The sequence below is a fragment of the Mus musculus genome, chromosome 10, assembly GCF_000001635.26.
Source record: "Mus musculus strain C57BL/6J chromosome 10, GRCm38.p6 C57BL/6J".
In the NCBI taxonomy this organism is placed as follows: domain Eukaryota; kingdom Metazoa; phylum Chordata; class Mammalia; order Rodentia; family Muridae; genus Mus; species Mus musculus.
The window spans coordinates 13,783,532-13,803,015 of NC_000076.6; the positions used below are offsets into that span (position 1 = coordinate 13,783,532).

The window sequence follows — 19,484 nt, forward strand, 5'->3', positions numbered from 1 at the left end:
TCAATGGTCCTCAACCGTGCTTCAAAAGCCATGTGCAGGAGGGAACGTTTTAAAAATCCAGGTGGTGTGCTCCTCTCCCCCAGTCTGAATCCATCAGATCTTATGAGGGTGATGCCTGAGCCAGCCAGGGTTGACCACTGTGATGGTTTGTATATTCTTGGACCAGGGAGTGGCACCATCTGAAGGTGTGGCCTTGTTGGAATAGGTGTGACCTGGTTGGAATGGGTGTGTCACTGTCGGTGCGGGTATAAGATCCTCACCCTAGTTGCCTGGGCGTCAGTCTTCCACTAGCTGCCTTTGGATGAAGACATAGAACTCTCAGCTCCTCCTGTGCCATGCCTGCCTGGATACTGCCATGCCCCCACCTTGATGATAATGGACTGAACCTCTGAACCTGTAAGCCAGCCCCAATTAAATGTTGTTTTTTATAAGACTTGCCTTGGTCATGGTGTCTGTTCACAGCAGTAAAACCCTAACTAAGACAACCACCATGAATTCAATAGTGATGAGTTCTAAAAGAGAAAGTGCCATGTAAATTGCTAAAGGCAGATCTGGCTTCTAAGGGGAATGAGTTTTCTGTAAGGATTGTATTTCCTTTAATCATCTACATTGGTATAAAGTCAACTGAAGAAAATAGAAAATGTCTAACAGATACAGTCGTACCCCACATATGGTTAACGCTCCGGCACTTCTGAGAGATGCAGGAAACCTCAGCCTTAAAAGCAGATGATAAAGTGTCATTGTGTTAGAATAGGGTTCATAAAATCTTTACTTGGGACTTTGGTAAGGAGGCCCCTCTTCAACTGGGACCTGTGCAAGGATGTGGAAAGAAGTCTTTCAATAAGATAATGACCTACAGGGACTCTGGAGATGGGTACATTGGTAAGTGCTGGGTTTGTAGGCAGGCAGATCTCTGTTCTCTAGAACTCCTAAGAAGGGGGAGGGGAAGAGAGGAGATGGTGGAGGAAGAGGAGACAGAAGAGGAGGAGAAAGAGAAGGAGAGGGAGGGGGAAGGGGGAGGGGGAGAGGGAGAGGGAAAAAGAAGAAAGGCAGGCCATCATGGAGGTGAATATATGTAATCCTACTGCTGTATAAGAAGAGATAGGTGTGTTCCTGGGGCTTGCCACCCAAGCAGCCTAGCCTTGAGACCTTGTCTCAAAAATCAAGGTGAACAGCTCCTAAGGAGCAAGTCCTCTACACACACACACTCATGTATGTAGTTCACACAACACACACACACACACAAGTCCTCTACACACTCACACTCATGTATGTAGTTCACACAACACACACACACACAAGTCCTCTACACACACACTCATGTATGTAGTTCACACAACACACACACACACAAGTCCTCTACACACACACACTCATGTATGTAGTTCACACAACACACACACACACAAGTCCTCTACACACACACACTCATGTATGTAGTTCACACAACACACACACACACAAGTCCTCTACACACTCACACTCATGTATGTAGTTCACACAACACACACACACACAAGTCCTCTACACACACACTCATGTATGTAGTTCACACAACACACACACACACAAGTCCTCTACACACACACACTCATGTATGTAGTTCACACAACACACACACACAAGTCCTCTACACACACACACACTCATGTATGTAGTTCACACAACACACACACACACAAGTCCTCTACACACACACACTCATGTATGTAGTTCACACAACACACACACACAAGTCCTCTACACACACACTCATGTATGTAGTTCACACAACACACACACACACAAGTCCTCTACACACACACACTCATGTATGTAGTTCACACAACACACACACACACACAAGTCCTCTACACACACACACTCATGTATGTAGTTCACACAACACACACACACACAAGTCCTCTACACACACACACTCATGTATGTAGTTCACACAACACACACACACACACAAGTCCTCTACACACACACACTCATGTGTGTAGTCCACACAACACACACACACAAGTCCTCTACACACACACACTCATGTATGTAGTTCACACAACACACACACACACACACAAATGTACACATCAAAAATGCTTTAAAGTTGTATATATAAAAACATCGCATGGTTCTAAAATGTCTAGAATAGTAAGTATGGTTTAAAGTTAAGTACTATTGGGTTCCTTAGAATAACAGTTAGTTTCCTTCTCCATAATACCTAAAATATTTACTACAGAGACAATGAAGCGAGCCCATAGCGAGAAAGGAAATAGGATTGCTGATGTCATCATCAGCCAACCAAACACAGACACTGTCTCATTAAATCTCACTCCTGTGACCTTCTTCTTTTGGTGTGTCTCTTGGCTTTTGTGATCTACAAAGTATGCCACCATCTTGAGTATCCCAAGTCCTAGTGATCTCTGCCTCTTTCTTGTGCTCTCCTGAAGAAGCACAAACGTGTTCCCTCAAACATTCGAGGTTCAAAGCCAAACTCATGCAGTGACAGAACAGCAGGGGAAGCCTTAGAGGTGGCCAGGTCCATTCGTGAAGGGGCTTGATTTCCAGCCGAATGAAAGGGTTATAGGAACCGTTTACCCTTCCAGTCATTTGAGAGCATGATATAAGTACTGGCTGGAACCCAGAAGGTTATTGTGCACGACCACACCCCAACCTTGACTTCTAGTACCCAAACTGTGGGAATCAATCTAGCATATGATCGTTAGCAAGACTTGGTGGACAATCACCTAGCTTGACCTCAAGATTATGACTGCAGTTTTGCAAATGCCATTTTGCCTGCTTGTTGCTTGTTGCTTGCTGCTTGCTGCTTATTTTAGTTAAATGCATTGTTGTTTGCTTGCCTGCCTGCTTGTTTTGGTTAAAGGCATGTTATTGCCTGCCTGCCTGCCTGCCTGCCTGCCTGCCTGCCTGCCTGCCTGCCTGCTTGCCTGCTTGCCTGCTTTGTTTTTTTTTTTTCAGACATACTTTCACGTAGCTGATGCTGGCACTGAAGTTACTATAAAGCTAAGGGAGATGTTGAGTTTCTTATCATCCGGCCTCTACCTTCCAAGTGCTTGAGGTCCAGGTTTGTGACATCACACTCAGCAGCATTGCTGACTTTAATGTGCCACTGCATTAAGTGAACAGTTGTGTAAACAACCACAGTGCATCATTTTGATGTCGAGCTCAGTTGCATGCCTGACTTGCAGGCCTCTAAGAATGATGCAAGGGAAGGCTTGAGCTTATCAGGAGAGATGCCTTTGTTTTAGTGACTCCAATCAAACTTAAAGAAATACCAGTGACTTACTGGGAAGTCCCAGATGAAGTATCAAAGAATGTCCAGGAGAGCTTGTTTGAAGTATGCTCCCATTGTTATACAAAGGTACACTTACCAGGACAGTGACATGAAATACTTCTATAATTGCAAAAGTACGAGTGACCTTAGTCTTCTCAGAGTTCTAAAAGAGTTGATGACCTTTGTTATTTTTCAAGAAAAAAAATGCATTATCTTATTTTGTATGACAGTGAGAGCTGTCACATGAGAAGACCCACCTATCCCCAGGGTTGCCCCTACCCTTCAGTCATACTTGAGCCAGACTTCAGAGAACCTTGGGCTCACTACAGGTGTACACACAAGATCCCAGGAAGGCAGAGCGGGGGCAGGAGAGGAATCTGAAGTCTGATGAGCTGAAGCTTCTAAGCAAGAGTCAAGCCAGACTGCCTTTAATCCAGATCCTGGAGGGTCAGCCTACTTGCCGGGATGAGAAGTGCCATCAAGTAGGTCCAGGTTCTACACAGACAGCACTTGGCAATGTTGAAAACCACGGGCTGGTAAGTGCTGTCACCATCAACTAATGTGTTTCAATAGCAACACAGCTTACTCAGCTGGTAAACACACTGAGAGAGAAAACACTCCCTTCCTGGAGCCCGAATCTGATGGATTAAAATCCCACCTACAAACAGCTTACAACGGAAGGGAGAGTTAGCTCTTCCCACTTGCCGTACCCGACTAATTGCATCTTCATCTCTATTTTAGCTTCACATCCATTCTAAGTTCCTATCTCCCCATTTAAAAAAAATATTTTTAGAGCCTCTGATTCCTCCAGCAAATGGTTGAGAGACCAGGGAGATTTGCCTAAGGGAAACAATAGTGAGATACCGATTTTCTTCATTACTTAATTTTTCCATTTAATTTTTAAACATTTTACAGTGTGCTTCTCTCAAAGCCAAGAGGGAAGATCACTCTACAGAGATGTTAAGATCTGGTAATCCAATACCCAATTCAGAGCACTACTCCTGACACTATCACACACATTCCCTAAGTCCCTGGAGAAATGGTACTTCTTGAAGTCCCATACTTCAGTGACTTGGCAAAACTCCATTTCAGGGTCATTTGCAACCGTTCTTTTTGTGCAGAGCTGTGTGGATGTTACAGCAATGGCCTGGCACCAGGGCAACACTTTAGTTTCACAGGGGTGATCTTCCAGCGCAAGGCAAGAAGCCTGCTTCAAAGTCAGGTGGGTGCTTGAAGAGTACAGCAAGAGAAAGCCAAAGATTTGAGATGTTATGGAGAAGGCAGCTGCAGCGTCCGTAATCGCCCGCCAGACTTGCAGAAGGTTGCTTTGGTATTTTAGACAAACAGCACAGGTCTAACCCTGTGTGAAAAACATTTCTTAAAATGTGGTAAGTGAATCTGTGCATATGTCTTCAATTGAATCTGGCTCTGAGTGCCAAGCGTCCACCGAACTGATCGCAGTGTGCGGCTGTGTAAAAGCCGACCATGGTGGAATCTAGTTGCTATAGCTGCAAATCAAACAAATAAATGAGACACCATGGAATGTAGCAAAATAGCTGTGGTCTGAGTAGTCCACATTTGCCATATGTGTGAAGATTAGCAGTCAAATTTTAATCTAAGCAGCACTCTTTCCAATAGGTGCAACTGAGGAGAAAAGCTTAAGTGTGCTCAAGTAAGATGTGAATTCTTGGTCCAGAGATATACACCTTATATCGTAGACACACTTTTTCCCCTAGAATCTTTGTTATCTGGTCATGTAAGAAGTATGTACAAATGCCGAGTTTCTATAAGTATAAGATTTCTATTAGCATTTTTCTTGGAATTCCAGTGTTTGACATTAACTCATTGTTGATTATATAAGTAAGGATCATTTGCTACAGAGGCTTTATATTTTATTTTATTTTATAGAACCATATTTACTAGACCTACTATGTATCAGGCCCTGTGTTTGCATGACCACAGTATACCTCTTGAGTGTCCACAATAAGTTGTAAGTTCCTCATAATGGAACTAATTTGAGACACTCAAGACTTTGATAGTGGACCCCATTGTGAACAACTTCACAGATCATTCATACCAATTTATATCACTTATACTTTTCGTGAATACTAAAACCAGGGAGAATCTAGGGGTCACTTGGCTCAGTACCCCTTTGCAGATGGCTCAAATGTGGGTAGCTATGAGAACTGTGTCCTGGAGAAATGCAGGCATCTGTTGGGGTTCAGTCTGTGGTGAGTTAAAGCAAGAATATGAGTCACATTGTTGAATGTGAAGTGAAGGCAACAGTTGTAGCACGTAGAGAAAGAGGCCCTGCAAACACCAGTACCTGGATATATATGACAGTCACATTATAAGGCCAATCGCATTAACGTTATTCATAGGGATGAGAGGGATTGCAATTAGTGGGAAACAATTCCACCAATCAGAGCTAATTCTTGTGCTTATTTGTTAAGGTAAATCTTAACTAGTGCACTTTGTGCAAACTCATCCCAAGCTACAGATCTAAAGGTGGAAAGAACAATAGAAAATTATTGTTCTTGCTTGGATGAAAAGAATAATCTATTTTCCCTTTATTTTTCAAAAGAAGAATGGATGTTTATCAATGTCCTAAAATCATATACTAAATGATTAACCGTGATCTAGAGAAAGATGTTTCATGAAATAGAGCACTAATTTATGCTTAGAGGCAGCTCCTTACTAGATTGTACAAGATTCTTGAAACGAGTTCCCAAGAAGCAAAGGTACCAAGAGAGCAGGGTGCTGTGTGGGCCACTCCTAATCTGAACCCCTGAGAGATGCCCAGGCTCAGAGAAGTAGTCATACTGGTCAATTGGAGGCTGTACATGTACTTCTGATGTTTGAAGAGAAAAGACTGGTGCTGAAGATTGTCAGTCAATGGGTTCAACAAGGAAGCTCAAGGATTTCCAGTGGGTTACTAAGAGGCTGGGTTATACAACATGAAAATTAAATGGCACTGGTAATGTTCCAGCTTAGGTTCACATCAAGGTTCAGCCCAAGGAGTATAGCCAGAGTGGGAGACTGAGGGTGCTTACTCATTCACGCAAGCACTCAAGTATTTATTTATTAACTCATTCAGAGAACACTTTGTGAGTGTTACTATATCCCAAGTACTGAGTCAGATATGCTAATACACAGAGAAAGCTGAAACCAATGGAATGGAGGTACCCAAGTCAAGAGGGGTGTCAATCATGGGAAGTCAAAGCAGAGGGGAGGCTAACATGGACAGGCAGACAGGGGGTAAGTAGGGCTTCAGCAGAGGAACCAGGAATTGGTTTAGAGTCGGTCCTGGGGGACCTTTTAGCGTAGCGTGTGTTTGTGATCCACTATTACTGACACTTTTGTAGTGGAGAATACTAAAGGCCAATCCTTACCTTTGGAAGACTATGAATGAGCTCAGAGAAGTTAGCTAAACACAGCAGTGGACCCAAAGGATGTTGACGTATTAAGTGGTTAGAGTCATAAACAAATGGTCATGGGGAGTGGGTGGGAAGGAGGCTAGATAGCACAAACTCTTAGAAATGGGTTTCTACATCCTATATGCTTGGATAAAGAAGTACGCACTTACAACAAGAATGAGAACAACACCACGTTCTTGCTATCCCCGTGGCCACTAGAAGGGCTGGGACAATGCCTCTCAATTCTCAGAAGTTTCTAATTGTGGTTATCACAAGGACCCCTCATGAACTCTAGATATTTAGAATCCAGTCAGCTTGAGGAAAACTGGATTCCTCAAGAAAGAAAATACCAGTCCTTCTCTACAGTGTTGGTCTCCAGACCACCATTGTTTCTTGTCTATTCCAGTCCCATCCTTTTCCCTTGTGGCTTTCCTTATGTAATCCTCTCTCTTCACAGTCGTGCATACACATAGTTATTCCCTGTTTTACCACCCCTTGATCTGTAAATCATTTTTAGTAGCTGACATTGCATCTCACTTTACCCTTCAGCCACTACACATCTCTGTAGGCATAATGGTTCTGTGCACTGTATAGAGATTATCCTTATGTTATTCAAATGCTGATTTCTCTGCTCTAATATCTTGTTTCAATCCAGACAAGGCATTGTAATGCTTATGTCAAGAATCTTCTGTCTCCAGTTTGTGTAAATAATTCTACCATTTACTGTTTGCCTTGTCAATAAAGGCTGATCATCCAGTGTCTGGGTAGAATAGAGAATAGGGTGGGACTTCTGCCAGTCAGGGAAGGAAGGAGAGAGAGGAAAAGCCAGATGAGGAAAAGGAGGAGGAAGAGGAGACAGAGGAGGATAAGGAGACAGAGGAGGAAGAAGAAGAGGAGGAGAAGGAAGGAGTTCAGATGGAGCATGGAAGGCCTAACTTCGAGTATTATTGGGATGTTGGCTGGGAGGTAGCCAAATTAGCTTATGGTATTAAGATAGATCATTTGACTGCCCAGATATTGAGGTGAAACTTGGAAATAAATCTTGTTCTCTTTGTGTCATTATAGAGAACTGGCTAGAATAAAGCAATACAGCTGACATATTAATTTACTAAATACATTTATATTTACAATAAAATGTATACATCTCTATCAAAGGTGCATTTCTTCAGGCAAGAAGACCATGAAATTAATATTTTCTGCTCAAACTGTTAATCATTTTCTTGCTCTTGCTGATTTTATGCAGTCTTCTCTCCAAAAGCAACTTCAATTCAATGACACAACTATAGGAACCAAAATTCAAAGAAAAAGCAAAACAAAACAAAAACAAAGAATACCCACATTATTTTGTTAAACGCCAATATATTCAATTTGGTAATTCAAAATTCTTTGTGCTGTAGCTTTCCCATAGTCTACCCTACATTCACATTGAGTTGGACAATAGAGAATCCACTGGAAATACAATTAAGTGTTCTACATTGAGACCAAAACCCAAAACATGGGCAATGATACTAAATCTTAGCCTACTTACTCATATCAGATAAAAATGGCATAAAGGTTTTGATGCAAAGCATCCAAACCCTCAAAAATATTAGTGGAGACCTGGACAGTACTAGTGAGCAAGGAGAGTGGTTACACTGCTTTGCAGAGGACTGGGCCAATGCCATACACCACTGAAAAATGGGTACAGGCAATATGTGGCAGGATAAGAAGAGATAGAGCATTTTCTCAAAGGTATTTCTTAACTAAATTCTTATGAAAGGATCTGAGCTGTCTGTTTAGGCCTGCGAACCACTCTGAGAAGTAAACAAGTAAATGGAAAGCAAAGAAAGCTCCAGTAAAGCCCTGTGGCACATGAGGAACCCACTCAACCAGGAGACCAAGGCTCCCTTCCCTCACAGTTGGTACCTGAACAAGGAATGAATGTACTAGAAGCCACTGGAACTTGCATTCTCTGAGAAGAGCAATATAGGCTGCTAAAAGGATTAGCTGAGGTTAAACAGAGCAGACTGGGAAATGAAGAAAGATGCCAGAGGCAGAGAGAAGGCCAGCTGCCAAAACTCAGTTGACAAACAGATATAAGAAGAGACCAGGGCAAGTTTGGGAGATCTGACTGATGGGATTTACCGCAGAGATGTGGTACAAGAGAGCTCATGGACACATCAGTCTATGTTGCAATGGCAGTGCATGGTGAGTGACAAAATTTACAGGAAGAGAGTTAATGTAATGAGTTGATTTTAATAATTACTCCATATGTCAAAACCAGAGTATGATCTGGAACCAGGAAGCACAGAGTTGAAATGATGTCTGCATATACTGTGAGGATGAGGTCACCAGAGACAGTGAGAATAGCTCAAAGAGTTTACGAGAGGAACTCAGAGGATCGGTGTTCAGATCTGACAGAACAGGTAAAGACAATGGGCTGACCTGACTTGGAGAAAAGCCTTCGCTCCTTGAGATGACGTTTCCCACAGATTATAACCTGTTTCCTGTTGGATCTCCATTCTTGCATCTGTCCAATCAGAGACTGCTGCATCAAGTCAGTCAAATGTTGTTCCGGAACTTTCATAATGCACGGTATATGCACGGGATCTTGGGATCACAAGTGTAAGGTTCTGGAATTGTGTGATTCTGCGACACCAATGTCGATTTTTTTTCCCTTTACTTTCTTTGACAAATATAGTGACGTTAACTCAGGCTGGCACCTCAGTTTAACGGGAACTGGAAAAGATATGGGTTTGGAACTCTGCCAAGAAGTAGGGGTGTGACTCATGAACGACACGTCTGTGGCATGAAGATGGAAGCCAGTGCACAGGACAACACCTTCCTGCATGCCCCTACCCCTCCACAAAGAATGAAGACCTAACAACAAATGAATGGAAAACAGATGAGTTAAATTTACTTTGAAATATCTCAGGATTTAAGGATTAGGGAGAAAGGCCCTTAACTAAATCACACTTTGGGTTTTGATGACCCCAAGAACTCTTGACTAGAACTTAGAGGACGGTTTTGAACTCTTACCACTGCAGGGCCTATTCATATTTTAAATGAAGGTAGAAAGTGATTTTTTTTTAAAAGAGAAGAAGAAACCCAAAGGTTAAAATTTAATTCTGCAAAACTTAATGAGAGAATTAGACTTGGGAGCACATAATAGTCATGGAGAAGAGGTCATAGTGGAGGGAACGATTCCTGGAAAATGCTTTCCCACAGAGCGCTTGCAGCACTGTCAGGAAATAAGTTTCTTCCCTCTACTCATATTTCTCATTTTTATTTCTCAAAAATTTCAGATGTCTCCTACTTACTTTAGGATGAATGCAAAAAAAAAAAAATGAGAAAGGCCAGTTCGAACCTCTGCAGTGTTTATAATGGCCTTACTTCCACCAGCAACTCCCTTCATGGAGTGTCTAATACCAGGATGGCATAGCCTCTGCAGCCTATGAATTGTGCAATCTGTGAATCCCAAGGCTGAAAACATTCCATAAGTCATATTATCTACCAAAATAATGTCAAATCCTGAGTTCTTGCAAAACCAACCATCATGCAAGTAGCACTTACTGCCTTCTCTTCTGGGAAAACCAGATGGAGAAAATCTTTCATAACTACCAAATGTCAAGTAATATTGAACAGGATAACTACTTGCTGAAATTATGGCTCTTGGGGTATCAGTTAAATATAACAAGACATGACAAATCAAGTATAAGAAGAAATAGGGTTTATTTTTTTCCTCATAAATTATATGGGGAATGAACATTCCTGCTGTGATTAGTAGAAATATAGAGATTCTGCCTGCTTTAAGATCTGCTCTAATAATGATGATGATGTTAATAATACCCTAGCCTTCCACACCATTTTGCCTTCTCTGTAGGTCATCTACAGCAGAGCATGTCTCATCATTGTTTCTTCTTGTCGGAACATCACTGAAAGCCTGCAATCTTCCTAGATCTGAAATATTTATTTATTTATTTATTTATTTATTTATTTATTTATTTATTTTCATGACTCCTGAAAAGTCTAATGGCTGAAAAGAAAGTTTCAGAGCTCAGTGTTCCCAACCAACAGTCAGGTCAGAAAACTTGGCTTCTCTTGTTGGAGTGAAAACAGCCCTGAGTACTCTAACTTTACATCATTGTTTTCTTATTTGCCTCAACTTTAAACACCATTTACATCCTTTCAAACTGTTCCTCCTCTGTTTGTCTCACTGGGTAACCCCACAATGCCAACAGTCTGTTGGGCAGAAAGGAGGTTTTCAACACAGGTTTTCTGAGTTGAACTAGCATTCAGTTTCCACTTGTTGCAGGCCTTGCAGAAATCTCAACTACATCTGTCCGTGACCAATCTCGGTAGGTGGGGTACTACAGTGGCTCGAAAAAGAATTGCCCCATAGGCTCATATATGTGATGCTTGCTCATCACATAGTAGCACTATTTGAAAAGATTAAAAGGACAAGGAAGTAAGGCCTTATTGGGAGAAGTATGTCACTATAGGTTGGCTTTGAGGTTTCAATAGCCCATGCCAAGCCCAGAGTCTCTCTCTACCTAAAGACCATGATGTAGCTCTCAGGTACTGCTCCAGTGACTACCTCCATGCTTCCATGCATTCCGCCATGATGATAACAGACTAAACCTCCAAAGCTATAAGCAAGACCCCAATTAAATGGTTTCCTTCATAAGAGTTGACTTGGTCATGGCATCTCTTCACAGCCAATAGAACAGAGACTAAAATGGAACCAATCTTTTGGGTTGAGTGGCCTTATTCATTCTTGTGTGGTCATCAATGGTGAAAAGACACTAAAGTAAGTTTACCATTGTTCAGAGAATCCATAGTAAGTACATTAAATATTCTTCCATGTCAACACTCGGTAAATGTCTCCTTAGTGTCTCATATGCTTAGAGTTGTTGGGAATACAAATACAAACCAGGATGCAAGGACAGGACAAATTTGTATTGCAAATGAAACATTGGCTGAAATAAAAATAAGCTGTTCTATAGTTTATAAAATATAAAACTTTATTATAATAAATTAAATTTGGGAGGTATGCTTTGGGGAGCTCAGGGGCAACTTCTTAGTTGGACAATGAAGCTGAATTAGTGTTATCACTCACATACTGACCCACTTCCCCTGCTGTGATTCAAATAAAATCTAGGATTGGTTTTTGTAAACAGGAAGAAATACAACTAATAATTGTGCCTAACTTCTGTCATCACTACCATAAGCAAAAATAAATGTTGTGCCAGTTTCAGACCTTGGGAGTCTGGGGTCAGTCATCTGACTGACTTTATGCCCACAAGTCCCATATTGTAAATTCCAGTGATATTCTTTGGGACAGGGCTATAATTGATTGGCAAGCTCTTTTGTACTTCTGTAATCCCTGAGTTCTAGATATCTAGAAAATATTGGAGACTCTTCACTGAATATGCACAAGAAAAAGGTACATTCTTTCTTGGGATGCTTTTAATTATATATGCTTAAATAGATAATGGTAATCTATAATAGCCTTTTGAATTAGTATTTTACTGGAGTTTTCTCATTCCTCACAAATAGGTAGAGAATACCTATCACCCATGTCACATCCTTCTCCTGTTACCCAGCTCTCTTCTTGCCCTGATTTAATCATGACAATGGCATTCTAAACTGCAATGAAATCCACTTACAACTATTGCTTTTGTATGCTACTCTTACTACTAGTACAAGCACTAGACCAAAGAGAGCTCTCTCAATCTCTGGGAGAGGATTGCTCCCATTTGGATCCTCTTATCTGGTTTGCCAGGATTGATGAAGAGAGGAGATCTTTATATTTACTGTGCCTCTCCAGCTGAGATTTCCACGGCCATGTTGGAAAGATTCTTGATGACTACAAGGAGCTTAACCTTTCCAGGGATAAGACAGGCAGGTAGGCCTGGAGAGCCAATGCTATTACAGAAACACTCGAAAGTTATTGGTTAAGCAAACAAACTATGATATTTACTAAACTTCCACATTGCCAGATGTATTTCATGGATAATCTGTGATTGATTGAGAAATGTTCCTCCTAAGGTTGGGCATTTGCACATATGGTCACCCCTTGGTGGTACTGCTGGGGAAGGTCTTCTAACCTTGGGAAGGTAGAACACTGATGGAAGTAAGGAAGTATGCCATTGGGGGCAAGCATTGACTGTTTATAGTCTTATCTCACTTCTGTTCACTTCCTCTGCTTCTTGCTTATGTTTCGAAATATGAGCTCTCGGTTTCCTGCTCATGCCTGTGGCTTGCTACTCCTCCTCTTGACATGATGGACTCTTAACCTTCGGGAACTGTAGCCCAAATAAACTTTTTCTTCCTTAAGTTGTTTTGGTTATTTTATTACAGCAACAGAAAAGTACCTAACAAATTAGTATTATGATAATAGCATCTATATATTAAACTGAAAATATAATATTAAAATATTTAAGATTTTAAATTTTGAAAACTGAATATATTTAATTTTTGAAATTGCATACCTCTTAGAGTACATTTTTATAAAATTTAAATTTTTGTGATTCCACAAATTAATGTTCAGATTTTGATTATCAAACTAAATAATAAAATGTTGATTATCTATACACATATACATATATACAAAATGCATATATACATATATGTATATATACATATATACATATATGCATATATATGTAACACACACATACATAGAGAGAGTGGGGTGGGAGAGAGAGAGAACAAATTCTTTGGCCATTAACTTGGGACCATGATTTAGAAAATGCAAACAAATGTTCATTAATCTCTGCTGAGTAACAGATTTCACTGGGGAAAAAAATCTACTGAGCTTGCATTACCTCAGAGGATTTGACAGTTTAGTTAATGTATCCTTCTTCTTTCCTAAATATTTGTGTCATTCAATTCCTTTCTAAATAGCCCCACCTCCAAAAGAAAAACCACTAAGTTATCCAAATGAGTCAAGAAAAAAGCTGAGCCAAAGTCAAAGTTCCACTGCCTAAATATATGCTTAAGCCATTTATTTGAAATATTAATACTTCAGAGCAAGGATCTACAGATGAAATGAATGAAATGATTGATTCTCTGGTCTGAAGGTAATAAACACTGTGCAGTTTAGGGATGTAAATAACCAGACAGGACAAGAGTGAAGGTTGATAATAATAATGTAACTAGGTTCTCAGGTAAGACCTCCTAACATTAGCAGTAAGCAATAGTTTCAGGGGACCTCCCATTTCCTAATTCACTCAGTTCAGATTCCTAATAAAAACAGCCATCAGCTCCTGTTGCTCTTCCTCATATTTGAAGATACTGGAACTAAAGTTGTTTCATGTTTGAGGAAGAATATGTATGATGGTAACCAAAGCCTGCATTAACAAGCACGTGAGGATGTGTTTGGGTTTTATTTGTGTACTGTCAAAGGCATCTTTATTTATATTCTTGCTTTGAGGAGTGACAAATACCATGAAATTTTTTTCTTCTTTTTTTTTTAAATAAGATTTATTATATATAAGTACACTGTAGCTGTCTTCAGACACCCCAGAAGACGGTCTCAGATCTCATTACAGATGGTTGTGAACCACTATGTGGTTGCTGGAATTTGAACTCAGGACCTTCGGAAGAGTAGTCAGTGTCTTACCTGCTGAACCATCTCACCAGCCCGAAATATTTTTTTTGCTAAAATCCCTAGTTAATTGTCAACTGGTTTTTCTTCAATAGCTAAACTGTGCTATATAGTTTGAAAAAAAACTTCAAAATGCTTTAAAAATATTTCTTCTGTATTTTGACCTATACTTGTAAAATCTATAAAAATAATGTTTTAAAAGAATTGAGTAATGTTTTCCATATTCACATATAACCCAAACCTTTAATAAGTGTATGCATTTGAAACCAAATAGTCATGAGCTCATATCTCATTGCTATATATATATAATATTTGTAATATATATAATATATTATATTTATTTATATATATATAATTTTTGAGTCTTGGTTTCTTCATTTACAAATGATGTAACAATTTTTTGTTCATACTGATAATAGTGAAAAAATTAAAGATGCAATCACTATAGTACACATAGCACACAATAATCAATTGGATATAAGTAGGAGAGCATTGTGAAAAGTGACAGTACTTAATTCATTCCTCAATATATGAAGCATGTATTTATCCTAGTATATGCAATGTGTGCTTAGGATTCAAAAGCTGAGGTTTTGTATAGGACTGTAAAACATTTTATGGGAATAAACACATACATAGTAGAAATAGGGTAGTGTGTGTAACCATGAAAAACACAACAGCTAAATTTGCTTGGGGATTTTGGAACAGCTTCATAAGAAGACAATAAGTAATTGCCATTTCTAGATGTACGGGAGTGTGAGGGTTTGAATAAGAAAGGTCCTTTGGGCTTGTATGTCTGATTGTTCAGTCATCAGGAAGCGGAACTGTTTGAAAGGATTGGAAGGATTAGGTGGTATGGTCCTGTTGGAGTAGATTTGACCTTTTTGGATGAAGTATGTCACCAGGAATGAGCTTTGAGGTTTGAAAGTCCATGCCAGACCCAGTCTCCAATCCCTCCTTCTTGTTACCTACTGATCAGGACACAGAATGGCAACTACTTCTCTAGTAGCAACTCTGTGTGCCTCGATGCTCACTGCCATAATGGACTAAGCCTCTCAAAGCCTCTCAACTCTTATAAGTGTTGCCTTGGCAAGTGAATGGAACTAAGAAAATAATCATACTGAGTGAGGGAATGCAGACACAAAAAAGGATAAAATGGTATGGATTTGCTTGTGTATGCATATTAGCTGTTAAGTAAATGATAACCGAGCTACCTAAAGGGGCTACCTATAGAGGAAGGGACTGGGAAGACAAATGGATCTCACTGTGATGGGGAAATAAAATAGATTTTATGAGCAGGAGGGAGGGGTGGAAGGATCAAATGGGAAGAGGAAGGGAGGGAATGTGGAAAGAGACAGCTAGAATTGAGGGATATTTGAAGGGTGGTATGGAACTCTAGTGCAGTAGAATCTTCCTAAAATATATGAAAGCAATACTAATGAAGTAGCCAAATAGTGGGGAAACAAAGTCCCAACTGGCCATATCCTGTCACCAAACTATGCTTCTAGTAATAGGACTAAGTTATTATTCAATTGAATTGCTGGCCAAAGTGGTCCCATGGAAATCCCCAAACAATCAAGCCTGTTGCCAAGACAATGGGTTGTTCTCCACAAAAGAACAAGTCTTCTTTGCTGAAGACAACAATCCACACAACTCATTAAACATGGAGAGGTTGAGCTGGTGCCTACATTGAACCATCACCCCTATGTTCTAGTATCAAGTACTCTGCAGGCTACCAAAAGGGAATATAAGCATAAACCCAGCCACAAATCCTTTGATCTACAATGGTATCCTACCTGCAAAATATGTGTGGCGATGGTGGTACAAAGCTCTTGGGAGTAATTCGATCCAATTTAAGGTCCACTCTACAAGATAGAACCCATACCCAACACTGACTGGATAGCCAAAAACCAGGGACTAGATACCCAGGAGGCATAGCATAAAATCAAATTCTACTGGTCTTTAAAAGAAAAAGAAACAATGTAGTGATAAAGTGACTACTAATAATATCCTGGTATTCTCACAGATCAGTGACTTGTTCAGCCATCATTAGAGTGGCGTTCTTCTGTGGCAGATAGGAACAAATACAGAGATGCACAGGTAGACATTATTCAGAGAGTGAGAGACCTTTAAAAACTCAGTACTAAATGGGATGTCTCCATCAAATCCCTCCCTTTAGAGCTCAGGAAACTCTAGAAGAGGTGGCAGAAGAAAGTGAGAGCCAGAGGAGATAGAGAACACCAGGATAACAAGTCCCCAATCCACTTAACAAAGCCAAATGAATTCAGCAAGGCCAGAGCCTTCCTGGGTTTGCCCCAGGTTTTCTTCCTATATAAAAGCTTTCAGTTTCATAGTTTTATGGGACTTCTGAGGATGTGAACAAATATGTTTCTGATTCTTGTGCCTTCTCTTGGGCTTTATTTTTCTTTCTGTTGGTTTGCCTTGTTCACTTCAATGTGACAGTTTTTGTTTTATCTTATTATATTTTATTTTGATATATTTTGTTATTATTATCTCTTAGAAGCCCATTCTTCTCTAATGAGAGACAAAAGGGAGTGGATCCATATGGAGGGGAGGGAGAAGGAACTGGAAGAGTAGAAGGAAAAGAAACTGTTTTATTATTGTATGAGAAAATAATTGACTTTCAATAAAGGTGGGGGGATTGCCTTGCTCATGATTATAGTCATGGTCACAGCCATAGAAACACAGCCATAGAAACACTAAGACAAGGAATCTGTAGAGAAATAGAAGGGTGTTTGAGTCAAGAGATGTTGAAGACTAACAAGACCCAGTTTTTATGTTGGAAACTAGACCAACAGGTTAAGTCTTCAATAGCTCTAACTGATCTCATAGAAAATTCGAATTGCCTGAGATACACCACTTTTGATGGGTTTCCTTTAAGAAAGAATGGATTAAAGCACCTCTGCATAGTCATGTTAATTAGTACATTGTGCTTTGTTTAAAGTGTCCCACAACTGGGGACAAAAGGAAAATAACAGAGAGAACTATTATTTTGGACCTAAGACTCGTGATTTCTAGCTCTTGCTTTCCCTATAATTTCTGTGACATGTTGCCCTTTTCAATGGGAACATCCTGGGATTATTCTAAAAATTGCTTTTCATTAATAACAAAACCATGCTCAATTCTAGAAGCTGAAAACACGAAACACAACTTCTCCATAGGAAATACTACCCTCAAGTCTGGTAGAGTGGTAAACAAATCAAAGTATTTGATTGAAACAAATGAGATCAATGTGACATAGCTCAAGCATCAGAGAGAGACAGGCAGAAAGGAGCAAAACCATGGGAGGCAAAACTCTCAGCAAGAGTGGACCTGGACAAGGCAGATGTCCACTGCTCATGACATCTCCAATGGTTGATGGAAAGAGGACTCAGCACTTACGAGTGCTTACTGATTATAGAGGCTCTGTACTGGGTTCCCATCACCCACAACCTCCTGTAACTGTAGCTCCAAGGATTCAAGCCCTCTTCTGTCCTCCATGAGGAACTGCACACATGAGATTCACATAAACTCAACACAAGCACTCACTCAATATATATTCCTTTTTAAAGGAAAAATAGACACCTCAAATGTCTGCCACAGATTGGAGGAAACAGGAGTCCTGCTGTGTTCTGGGAAAACGGCCCAATTGCAATGTTACTTCCAACACGGTTCCTCTGAAGCAAGGTGGGGGTGAAACCAAGGTCCAATGGCTGGGTCCGTGGGAAGTGAATCCTTGAGGTCTGAGGACAGGCTTCTAATGGCACAGAAACTGCATTCATCCAGGAAGGAGCTCGTTGTTGATTTAACACCACTGGCCCCTCTTAAAACATGGACTCCTCTACCCATCATTCATACAATGGCTCGGTTCCACAGGACAAATCTCATTTACCCTTGCTCGTCTCCTCTTGTTCTCCTCTTCCAGGACTTGACACATGCTTAGGTCTCTATGATGGTAAGTCTGAATTCAAGAATAGCTCTTTGGTAGACTTTGTTATGAATGGAAGCTATTTATCTTAATGCACTCACCATTCCATGGTTCAGCCACCCTGGGATAAAGTTGTCAAGCAATCTTGGGTATATCATCTCTCTGTCATAGGCATAGATGGTCCAGAACACCGCAACAACAAACTGGAAGAGAAAGGAAATCTTTTGTTTCAAGTTTATCTTTTACAACACATAACTTATTTGTTATTTGTTTTAAAAACCCAAGAGAGCTTGGAATTCATGCCAAGACAGCAGTAGTGCAGTGAACAACTATATAGTTGTTCTATATAGTTGCTCTATAGTAGCAGCTGCTGTGAGGGACAACCCCCTCTTTGGTTTCCAACTATGTCTTTTTAGGCAGAAGAGGCTGCCTGAAACAGAGAGAAAGAAGACCTGTTGTCAGGAACAATGCCAACTCAGAGATAACTGTGCCAGTCCTTCTCAAGAGGGTTTAAAGGTTCACTTCTGAATATTTGCATGGAGACCCCATTCTCCATTAGCAGGAGCATCCATTCAAAACATTGCAGACTACGTCCGTCCATGTTGCTTGATCCGGCCATGTGGTTTAAATGCTGGTCACCTACTCATATTTGCCTCTCACTGATACCAGCATTAAACCCCTCTGCTGATTGCATGGCCCCACATCAACTTTCCAGGAAATGTACCAATTTATATAGCCTCTGCCAAGACATAACTACACTGAGAAGCAGAAAGTGGCAAGGGGAAAAGGAAGACTGATAATTCTCTTGGAGTAACTTTGAAGTTCGTCTGAGTTCTAGAAGTTTCCTTAGGCCCAATAGCAAAACAGCAATTCTGAGAGAGTAATAGGAGTATTTGATTGACTATTTCACCACTCTTCAAACTAACAGTGAGAAATAAAGTTCAGGTTAAAATAAAGAAATGAATGACTCTGGTTGGACCTGGAGGGCATTATCCTGAGTGAAGTAACCCAATCACAAAAGATCTCAAATGATATGTACTCACTGATAAGTGGATATTAGCACAGAAACTTAGAATACCCAAGACGTAAGTTACAATTTGCAAAACACATGAATCTCAAGAAGAACAAAGACCAAAGTGTGGATACTTTGCCCCTCCTTAGAATTGGGAACAAAACACCCATGGAAGGAGTTACAGAGACAAAGTTTGGAGCTGAGACAAAAGGATGGACCATCTAGAGACTGCCATATCCAGGGATCCATCCCATAAT

The 19,484-nt window shown here is 40.3% G+C and overlaps 1 protein-coding gene across 7 annotated transcripts in view; it reads right to left on the reverse strand.

Annotated features, from left to right (window-relative positions):
• Aig1 (androgen-induced 1) overlaps positions 1-19,484 on the reverse strand; it is a 221,985-nt gene that overhangs the window by 136,478 nt on the left and 66,023 nt on the right. For all 7 annotated transcript variants that reach the window (XR_003948769.1, XM_030245214.1, NM_001347362.1 and 4 more), the window contains one exon: positions 18,317-18,418. Coding sequence is in view for 6 of the 7 variants with exons in the window: in XM_030245214.1 (XP_030101074.1) it covers positions 18,317-18,418 (102 nt within the window). In the remaining variant the exon portion in view is untranslated. The remainder of the gene's footprint in view (positions 1-18,316; positions 18,419-19,484) is intronic.